Below are 12,229 nucleotides of genomic sequence, written 5' to 3'. Positions count from 1 at the left end.
TGGTCGATAGCTGCAGCGAACTGAAAAGACGAGCGACCCAGGGAATTGTGTGCATTGGGGATCTATAACAGAATGTGACTGGCAGAACGAGTGTTGTATGTGGAGGATGAGGGCTACATATGAAGCACACACACAAGCACACAGTAACGTCCTGTTGTCATCCCTCTCTCTGGAGGAAACTCAAAGATAGAAATAAAAGAAGGCAGTCGAACAGAAAGACCTCAAGGCAACCAGAAAATAGTCTGTGGTCATTCCCTCCACCTGATCTGTCCCTCGAGCACACAACCAAAGAGGAGAGAAAGAGAGGGCCCCACACTATTAAAGTGGGGGGGCTGGTGTGAGTGAGAGAGAGAATGGGACCTGGGAGGGTTCTTTTGGAGTGAGGGGGTGTCTTACTTACTTAGACCCATCGCTCCTGTTGGGGCATAGGCCATCGACGAAACCTCTCCAACGCAATCTGCTCTGGGCAGTCTTCTCCAGATCGTTCCCCCCCATGCCGGTTAGTTAGGGGGTGTCACTGGTCCTCAATGTTTCGCTCTCTGTATTTTCTGTCCTTGCAGGTCCCTGCATCTTCAACTTGACATCACCAGAGGGCTACATAGAGACGCCCCAGCCATCCATCTCTCATTACTACTCCTCTGTGGACTGCACCTACACCGTCACGGTCTACATGGGCTATGGAGTAGAGATACAGGTCAGACTGCCACTATTATTGCCAGAAGAGTCCTCATTGTGTCCATCAAAAGCAGTGATTGTCTATAAAAAGATGATAGATTAAACATGGCAACACACAAGACTGGCACATCCTGTCGAGAAATGACATTAGATATCCAAATGCAACATCCAAAATAGCCATTTGGCTCATTGGCAATAGCACACTAGTTCTTCAAAATGATGATGGCCACTCAGTCGCCAAGGTATTTACTGTCATTCCGCAGCGACTGACCTTTGGAAGCTGACACAGTGATTTGAACAGGGAATCTGCCTCCACCTGAACCGCCTCATTCACATGATTAACTCTCCAGCTAAACTTCCTGCTCTCATAAAATATACAATAGCCATTACCCCTCTGACCGTCCAGATGTTTGGCCTAATATATTTTGGATGAAAATGGATATGTACCACAAATCATTCTCAATGATGCATCCCAGCTGCTTCCTGTCTTCAGAGAAAGAGGAGAAAATGAGGAGGAGGAGGGTGGAGAGGTGAACATTCCTCCTCTCCTCTGTTCCTCCTCTCATTGCCTGCCTGCGCTTTCTATCACCCGGGACAGCAGCACATGTATTTATCCATCTTCTCTCTAATTGTCTTTAATTATTCTAAGTGATTTAGATTTAGATCTTCTTCTCTTCATCAATTACTTATGGATTATGTGTCCAGTCTTTTTGTTTGTCTACGGGACACTTTTAATGCCTTCCTGCTAAAATGTCTCCACAGATCCTCTTAACTTGATTAAAGAGACCTTACCCTCGGGTTGATTGACTAAATACTATGGGATTTAGACAATGTTTGGATCACGCCTTTACACCTGCTAAACCCCTCTACACCTAGTCCACACCACCCTCTACACCCACGTACATCCCGCTACACCCTTCTACACCCCTCTACACCATACAGCCCCTCTACACCACACTAAAGCTCACCACACTGTATCTACATCAATCTATACCCTTCTACATGCAATCTACACCACTCTATATCCATCTACACCCCTTTACACCCATCTACGGCTTTCTACACCTCTCTACACTCCTTACACCCCCAGCGCTCTATACCTCTCGACAACCGTCTACACATAGTCTACACCCATCTACACCCCCTAGACCCAACAGCCCTCTACACACCTCTACACCCCTCTACACCCCTCTACAGCCCCCTACACCCCTCTACAACCCTCTAAACCCCTCTACACCCAGTCTACACCCGTCTACAGCGTCTAAGCCCCCCCTTCACCACAAACCCCCACACCCCTCTTCACCCCATACAGCCTACTACACCCCCAGCCCTCTACACCCCTTTACACCCCTCTATACCCCTTTACACCCCTTTCTAAACCCCCCTACACCCCCTGTACACCTCTCTACACCACTCTACAGCCCTCTAAACCACCCTACACCTCTCTACTCCCCCTATACCCCTGTACATCTCTCTACACCACTCTACAGCCCTCTAAACCACCCTACACCTCTCTACTCCCCCTATACCCCTGTACACCTCTCTACCACTCTACAGCCCTCTAAACCACCCTACACCTCTCTACTCCCCCTTACTCCCCTGTACACCTCTCTACACCACTCTACAGCCCTCTAAACCCCCCTACACCTCTCTACTCCCCCCTACACCCCTGTACACCTCTCTACACCACTCTACAGCCCTCTAAACCACCCTACACCTCTCTACTCCCCCCTACACCCCTGTACACCTCTCTACACCACTCTACAGCCCTCTAAACCACCCTACACCTCTCTACTCCCCCTATACCCCTGTACACCTCTCTACCACTCTATAGCCCTCTAAACCACCCTACACCTCTCTACACCCCCCTACAGCCTACCCAACCCAGTCTACATCTCTCTACACCCATCTGCACTAGTCTACATCCCTCTAAACCATTCTACACCCCTCTACACCGTCTACACCCATGTACACCCCTCTAAACCCTCTACACCTCTTTACACCTCCAGCCCTCTACACCCATCTACAACCCTCTACACCCCTCTACACCTCTCTATACCTCCAGCCCTCTACAACCGTCTACACACCTCTACAACCCTCTAGCACCCCTCTACACCTCTCTATACCTCCAGCCCTCTACACCCGTCTACACACCTCTACAACCCTCTACACCCCCTCTACACCTCCCTATACCTCCAGCCCTCTACACCCGTCGACACACCTCTACAACCCTCTACACCCCTCTACACCTCTCTACACCTCCAGCACTCTACAACCGTCTACACACCTCTACAACCCTCTACACCCCTCTACACCTCTCTATACCTCCAGCCCTCTACAACCGTCTACACACCTCTACAGCCCTCTACACCCCTCTACACCTTCAGCCCTCTACACCTGTCTACACACACCTACAACCCTCTACACCCCTCTACACCTCTCTACACCTACAACCCTCTACACCTCTCTACACCTCCAGCCCTCTACAACCGTCTACACACCTCTACAGCCCTCTACACCCCTCTACACCTCCAGCCCTCTACACCTGTCTACACACACCTACAACCCTCTACACCTCTCTACACCTCCAGCCCTCTACAACCGTCTACACACCTCTACAACCCTCTACACCCCTCTACACCTCTCTACACCTCCAGCCCTCTACACCTGTCTACACCCCTCTACAACCCTCTACACCCCTCTACACCTCCCTCTACCTCCAGCCCTCTACACCCGTCTACACACCTCTACAACCCTCTACACCCCTCTACACCTCCCTATACCTCCAGCCCTCTACACCCGTCTACACACCTCTACAACCCTCTACACCCCTCTACACCTCCCTATACCTCCAGCCCTCTACAACCGTCTACACACCTCTACAACCCTCTACACCCCTCTACACCTCCCTATACCTCCAGCCCTCTACACCCGTCTACACACCTCTACAACCCTCTACACCCCTCTACACCTCTCTACACCTCCAGCCCTCTACACCCGTCTACACACCTCTACACCCCTCTACACCTCTCTATACCTCCAGCCCTCTACAGCCGTCTACACACCTCTACAACCCTCTACACCCCTCTACACCTCTCTATACCTCCAGCCCTCTACACCCGTCTACACACCTCTACAACCCTCTACACCCCTCTACACCTCTCTATACCTACAACCCTCTACACCCCTCTACACCTCTCTATACCTCCAGCCCTCTACAGCCGTCTACACACCTCTACAACCCTCTACACCCCTCTACACCTCTCTATACCTACAACCCTCTACACCCCTCTACACCTCTCTATACCTCCAGCCCTCTACAGCCGTCTACACACCTCTACAACCCTCTACACCCCTCTACACCTCTCTATACCTCCAGCCCTCTACACCCGTCTACACACCTCTACAACCCTCTACACCCCTCTACACCTCCCTATACCTCCAGCCCTCTACACCCGTCTACACACCTCTACAACCCTCTACACCCCTCTACACCTCTCTACACCTCCAGCCCTCTACAACCGTCTACACACCTCTACAACCCTCTACACCCCTCTACACCTCTCTATACCTCCAGCCCTCTACAACCGTCTACACACCTCTACAGCCCTCTACACCCCTCTACACCTTCAGCCCTCTACACCTGTCTACACACACCTACAACCCTCTACACCCCTCTACACCCCTCTACACCTACAACCCTCTACACCCCTCTACACCTCCAGCCCTCTACACCTGTCTACACACACCTACACCCCTCTACACCTCCCTATACCTCCAGCCCTCTACACCCGTCTACACCCCTCTACAACCCTCTACACCCCTCTACACCTACAACCCTCTACACCCCTCTACACCTCCAGCCCTCTACACCTGTCTACAGACACCTACACCCCTCTACACCTCCCTATACCTCCAGCCCTCTACACCCGTCTACACCCCTCTACAACCCTCTACACCCCTCTACACCTACAACCCTCTACACCCCTCTACACCTCCAGCCCTCTACACCTGTCTACACACACCTACACCCCTCTACACCTCCCTATACCTCCAGCCCTCTACACCCGTCTACACCCCTCTACAACCCTCTACACCCCTCTACACCTCCCTACACCTCCAGCCCTCTACAACCGTCTACACACGCCTACAACCCTCTACACCCCTCTACACCTCCCTATACCTCCAGCCCTCTACAACCGTCTACACACCTCTACACCCCTCTACACCTCCCTATACCTCCAGCCCTCTACACCCGTCTACACACCTCTACACCCCTCTACACCTCTCTATACCTCCAGCCCTCTACAACCGTCTACACACCTCTACAACCCCCTACATTCTACTAAACCCCCAACCCTCTACAATCTGTACATCTCTCTACACCCATCTACACCAGTCTACACCCCTCTGCACACATCCCTACACCCCACTACACCCCACAGCCCTCTAAACCCTTTTACACCAATCTACATCAAGTCTACACCCCTCGACATCCCAATATACCCACCTACAACCCACTACACCCCCATCTCTCTACACCCTTCTACAACCCTTACAGCCCTCTACACCCAACTACACCCCTCTACATGCCTCTTCGCCCAGTCTACACTCCTCTACAGCATGCTACACCCATCTACACCCCACTATACACCCTACACCCCTCTGCACCCCCCACACCCTCCAGCCCTCTACACCCTTCTACACCCCTTTACAGCTCTCTACACACATTTACACCCCTCTACACACATTTACACCCCTCTACACCAAGTCTACACCCCCAGCCCTCTATACCCTCTACACCCCTCTCCACCCAGTCTATACACCTCTACAGACCTCTTCACCTCTCCACACCTCAATACACCCCATACACCCTACACCGCCTTACACCTCTCTACACCACTATACAGCCCTCTGAACCACCCTACACCTCTCTACTCCCCCCTACACCCCTCCACACCCCTCTACAGCCCTCTACACCCCCTACAACCCACTACAAACCCCCAGCAATGTATACCGGTCTACACCCAGTCTACACTCCTCTACACCTCTCTACACCCCCCCCCACACCCAATCTATACCGTTTTACAGCTCTCTACACCCCCATAGACCCCCTCTATACCCCCAGCCCTCTAAACCCGTCTACACCCGTCTACACCCCTCTACACCCAGTCTACAACACAACACCTCTCCCCTATTTGACCTAGATAGGTCACACAACGCCTCTCCCCCTACCCCCACTACACCTCCTCTACACCCACTACACCACCCTCTACACCCCTCTTCACCCCCTACCCCCACTACACCTCCTCTACACCCACTACACCACCCTCTACACCCCTCTTCACCCCCTACCCCCTCTACACCTCCTCTACACCCCACTACACCTCCTCTACACCCACTACACCACCCTCTACACCCCTCTTCACCCCCTACCCCCTCTACACCACCCTCTACACCCCTCTTCACCCCCTACCCCCTCTACACCTCCTCTATACCACACTACACCTCCTCTACACCCACTACACCACCCTCTACACCCCTCTTCACCCCCTACCCCCTCTACACCACCCTCTACACCCCACTACATCTCCTCTATACCACACTACACCTCCTTTACACCCCACTACACTGCCCTCTACACCCTCCTACCCCCACTACACCTCCTCTTCACCCCACTACACTTCCTCTACACCCCACTACACCTCCTCTACACCACACTACACCTCCTTTACACCCCACTACACTGCCCTCTACACCCCTCTACCCCCACTACACCTCCTCTACACCTCACTACACCGCCCTCTACACCCATATACACCCCTCTACACCCACCCACACCCTACACCCCTTTACACTCCCTACACCCCACTACACCCCCCAGCCCTCTACACCCCTATACACCCCCTACACCCCTCTACACCCATCTACACCATACACCCCTCTACAATCAGTCTACAAGTGTCTACACCCCTCTAACCCCAGTCTGCACCCATCTACAAGTGTCTACACCCCTCTAAACCCAGTCTACAAGTGTCTACACCCCTCTAAACCCAGTCTACAAGTGTCTACACCCCTCTACACCCAGTCTACACCCATCTACAAGAGTCTGCACCCGCTAAACCCAGTCTACACCCATCTACAAGTGTTTACACCCCTCTTAACCCAGTCTACACCCATCTACAAGTGTTTACACCCCTCTAAACCCAGTCTACACCCATCTACAAGTGTTTACACCCCTCTAAACCCAGTCTACACCCATCTACAAGTGTTTACACCCCTCTAAACCCAGTCTACAAGTGTCTACACCCCTCTAAATCCCTGTCTACACCCATCTACAAGTGTCTACACCCATCTACACTCGTCTATACCCCTTTTATACCCCTCTACGTCCCCCTACAACCCCTACACTCCACTATACCCCACTACACTCCCCTACATCCTTAGCCTTCTACACCACTCTACACCCCACTACACCTCCTCTACACACCTCTACGCCCCCTGAACCTACACCTCACTACACCAAGTCTATACCCCTTTACACCCCTCTACACCCAGTCTACACCCCTCTACACCCATTTACAACTCCAGCCCTCCACAGCCCTCTAGACCCATCTACACAACTAAACACCCCCCTACACCCAGCTGTCAACACCCCCTACACCTCTCTACACCCCCAGCCCTCTACACCCCTATACTCCCCTCTACACCCCTACATCATACTATACCCCTCTACACCCCCTACATCATACTATACCCCTCTACACCCCATTACATTCCCATACACCCTGCACCCTTTTACAACCCCCTACACCTCCTTAATACCCCTCTACACACCCCTGACCCTACACTCAACTACATAGAATCTATACCCCTCTACACCCCTCTACACCCCCTACATCATAAAACCATCTACACCTCTATACACCCAGTCTATACCCCTCTACATCCTACTAGACCCTTCTACACCCCCCCACACCCCACACCTCTCTACCTTATACACCCCTCTACATCATATACCTCTCTACATCACTATACATCAAGTCTACACCCCTCTACACACAGTTTACCCCCCTTTACACCATAAACAACCCTCTACACCTGTCTACACCCTCTACATTCAGTCTACACCCCTCTACAGCCCTCCACCACCCTCCACACCCATATACACCACTCTACACCCCCCTACACCCACCCGTCTGCACCCCTCTACACCCTACATCCCTCTACACCCCTCTACATCATATACCCCTCTACACCACTATACACTGAGTCTATACCTGTCTACACCCAGTCTACCCCCTTTACACCCATCTACACTCCCCCACACACACATCTACATCATACACCCCTCTACACCAAACACCACTCTACAATCAGTCTACACCCATTTACAACACTCTACACCCAGGGCAGGCTCTACACTTTTGGGGGCACTAAGCAAGCTTTGTTTGGGGGCCCCTTCCAAACCTTGTGGGCAAAGTATTTTAGTGACCCCCCCACTCATGACGGTGGAGAGAAATATATGCTTTAGAGTTAAAAAAATCCAGTTTTACAGCTAATTTCCTGCAGTTCTACACATTTTGCCATGAATTATGCCATGTTCATGATATCTGAGTGAGAGGGACTAACAAAATCAATAGGGGCCCCCTGGAGGTCAGGGCCCCTGGACACTTGCCCTGCGTGACTGGTTGGTATTCGGCCATGATTACTACAAGTTTAGATAACTGATGAGACTAATTTACCAATCACATTTTTTTTATCTGACATGGTATATTGAGTGACTGTCAGTGACTGACATTATAAAATAAAAATTGCTGATGCATAACCAAATGTTGAACTTGCACCGTATGTATTCTACTTTTCTAACTCTCTTTTTTGTTGTTGGGTTGGGGGCCCCTTAGCAGCCTGGGACCCTAATCGACCACTTATGTCGCTTATGCCTGGAGCTGGCACACCCCTCTATAGCCCCATACACCCCTCTATACCTCTCTGCACTTCAGCTGGTATCAAGTCTACTGCCGCTCCCTCTCTCTGGCGCTCGTTGTCGCCAGTTTACTCATTATTACACACACCTGCCACCATCGTTACACGCTCCTGCGCCTCATGAGACTCACCTGGACTCCATCACCTTCCTGATTACCTCCCCCATATCTGTCACTCCCCTTGGTTCTTTCCTCAGGCGTTATTGACTCTGTTTCTATTTCATGTCTGTACGTTTTTGTGTTTCTTGTTTTGTACTATGTTTTGTACTATGTTTTGTACTATGTTTTGTACTATGTTTTGTACTATGTTCTGTTTATTATTAATTTTGCACTCCCTGTACTTGCTTCCTGACTTCCAGCGTACACGTTACAGGTAGTCAGATTTGTGTCAGATAGTCGATTTGTGTCATCCCGTTTCTTAAAGACTGGGTTGATTATTCCTCTTATCTGGAAATCTTTTGGATTAATCTACTTCCAAGGACTTCTCTAGGCCAGGGGGCTTTATAGAATGTGGGTGTGAACAACTCCAGTTTATCATCCACTTTAGAGTAAGGATTTAAACGTTTGCCTTCATGTAGGCCTTAGAAGATCAAGACTGATGTGGATTACTCCTTGGGCAGAATGAGTTTATTTTCTGTGTGGAATTGCCCTGCTTTGTGGTCTACGCCCCACACCTGCCTAGTGCCCTGCTCCATCAGACCATAGGGTCTTCAGTATTGACTGCCCCAGCACTGCCTCAGAGTGGAGGAAGGGAGGGATGTAGAGAGAGTGAGAGAGAGATTTGCTTAAAAAGTGTTTCCAGTTCTGAAACTCCCCAAGTATACCACCCTCAACTCCATCAAGTCCAAATAGTATACCACCGTCAACTCCACCAAGTCCATATAGTATACCACCCTCAACTCCACCAAGTCCATATAGTATACCACCCTCAACTCCACCAAGTCCATATAGTATACCACCCTCAACTCCACCAAGTCCATATAGTATACCACCCTCAGCTCCACCAAGTCCATATAGTATACCACCCTCAACTCCACCAAGTCCATATAGTATACCACCCTTAACTCCACCAAGTACATATAGTATTTCACCCTCAACTCCACCAAGTCCATATAGTATTTCACCCTCAACTCCACCAAGTCCATATAGTATTTCACCCTCAACTCCACCAAGTCTATATAGTATACCACCCTCAACTCCAACAAGTCTATATAGTATACCACCCTCAACTCCACCAAGTCCATATAGTATACCACCCTCAACTCCACCAAGTCTATATAGTATACCACCCTCAACTCCACCAAGTCCATATAGTATACCACCCTCACAACTCCACCAAGTCCAAATAGTATACCACCCACAACTCCACCAAGTCCATATAGTATACCACCCACACAACTCCACCAAGTCCATATAGTATACCACCCTCAACTCCACCAAGTCTATATAGTATGTCACCCTCAACTCCACCAAGTCCATATAGTATTTCACCCTCAACTCCACCAAGTCCATATAGTATACCACCCTCAACTCCACCAAGTCCATATAGTATTTCACCCTCAACTCCACCAAGTCCATATAGTAGACCACCCTCAACTCCACCAAGTCCATATAGTATACCACCCTCAATTCCACCAAGCCAATATAGTATACCACCCTCAACTCCACCAAGTCCATATAGTATTTCACCCTCAACCCCACCAAGTCCATATAGTATACCACCCTCAACTCCACCAAGTCCATATAGTATTTCACCCTCAACTCCACCAAGTCCATATAGTATTTCACCCTCAACTCCACCAAGTCCATATAGTATACCACCCTCACAACTCCCCAAATCCATATAGTATTTCACCCTCAACTCCACCAAGTCCATATAGTATACCACCCTCAACTCTACCAAGTCCATGTAGTATTTCACCCTCAACTCCACCAAGTCCATATAGTATACCACCCTCAACTCCACCAAGTCCATATAGTAATTCACCCTCAACTCCACCAAGTCTATATAGTATACCACCCTCACAACTCCCCAAATCCATATAGTATTTCACCCTCAACTCCACCAAGTCCATATAGTATACCACCCTCAACTCTACCAAGTCCATGTAGTATTTCACCCTCAACTCCACCAAGTCTATATAGTATACCACCCTCAACTCCACCAAGTCCATATAGTATTTCACCCTCAACTCCACCAAGTCCATATAGTATTTCACCCTCAACTCTACCAAGTCTATATAGTATACCACCCTCACAACTCCCCAAATCCATATAGTATTTCACCCTCAACTCCACCAAGTCCATATACTATACCACCCTCAACTCTACCAAGTCCATGTAGTATTTCACCCTCAACTCCACCAAGTCCATATAGTATTTCATCCTCAACTCCACCAAGTCTATATAGTATACCACCCTCAACTCCACCAAGTCCATATAATATTCCACCCTCAACTCCACCAAGTCCATATAGTATACCACCCTCAACTCCACCAAGTCCATATAGCATTTCACCCTCACAACTCCCCAAATCCATATAGTATTTCACCCTCAACTCCACCAAGTCTATATAGTATACCACCCTCACAACTCCCCAAATCCAAATAGTATTTCACCCTCAACTCCACCAAGTCCATATAGTATACCACCCTCAACTCCACCAAGTCCATATAGTATTCCACCCTCAACTCCACCAAGTCCATATAGTATACCACCCTCACAACTCCACCAAGTCGAAATAGTATACCACCCACAACTCCACCAAGTCCATATAGTATACCACCCACACAACTCCACCAAGTCCATATAGTATACCAACCTCAACTCCACCAAGTCTATATTGTATGTCACCCTCAACTCCACCAAGTCCATATAGTATTTCACCCGCAACTCCACCAAGTCCATATAGTATACCCCCCTCAACTCCACCAAGTCCATATAGTATTTCACCCTCAACTCCACCAAGTCCATATAGTATACCACCCTCAACTCCACCAAGTCCATATAGTATACCACCCTCAACTCCACCAAGCCAATATAGTATACCACCCTCAACTCCACCAAGTCCATATAGTATTTCACCCTCACAACTCCACCAAGTCCATATAGTATTTCACCCTCAACTCCACCAAGTCCATATAGTATACCACCCTCAACTCCACCAAGTCCATATAGTAATTCACCCTCAACTCCACCAAGTCCATATAGTATTTCACCCTCAACTCCACCAAGTCCATATAGTATTTCACCCTCAACTCTACCAAGTCTATATAGTATACCACCCTCACAACTCCCCAAATCCATATAGTATTTCACCCTCAACTCCACCAAGTCCATATAGTATACCACCCTCAACTCTACCAAGTCCATGTAGTATTTCACCCTCAACTCCACCAAGTCCATATAGTATTTCACCCTCAACTCCACCAAGTCTATATAGTATACCACCCTCAACTCCACCAAGTCCATATAGTATTCCACCCTCAACTAAAACCAAGTCCATATAGTATACCCCCCTCAACTCCACCAAGTCCATATAGTATTTCACCCTCAACTCCACCAAGTCC

General features: G+C 49.5%; 1 protein-coding gene across 2 annotated transcripts in view; it reads left to right on the top strand.

The window, feature by feature from the left end:
• LOC106581239 (seizure protein 6 homolog) overlaps positions 1–12,229 on the top strand; it is a 207,764-nt gene that overhangs the window by 78,148 nt on the left and 117,387 nt on the right. For both annotated transcript variants that reach the window (XM_082966698.1, XM_082966697.1), the window contains exon 3: positions 561–694. In XM_082966698.1, the coding sequence (XP_082822824.1) occupies positions 561–694 (134 nt within the window). The remainder of the gene's footprint in view (positions 1–560; positions 695–12,229) is intronic.

This window comes from Salmo salar, chromosome 20 (assembly GCF_965601325.2).
Source record: "Salmo salar chromosome 20, fSalSal1, whole genome shotgun sequence".
NCBI classification, from domain to species: Eukaryota; Metazoa; Chordata; class Actinopteri; order Salmoniformes; family Salmonidae; genus Salmo; species Salmo salar.
Note: the sequence above shows the minus strand (reverse complement) of the source record. Positions and strands in the feature narration are given on the sequence as shown.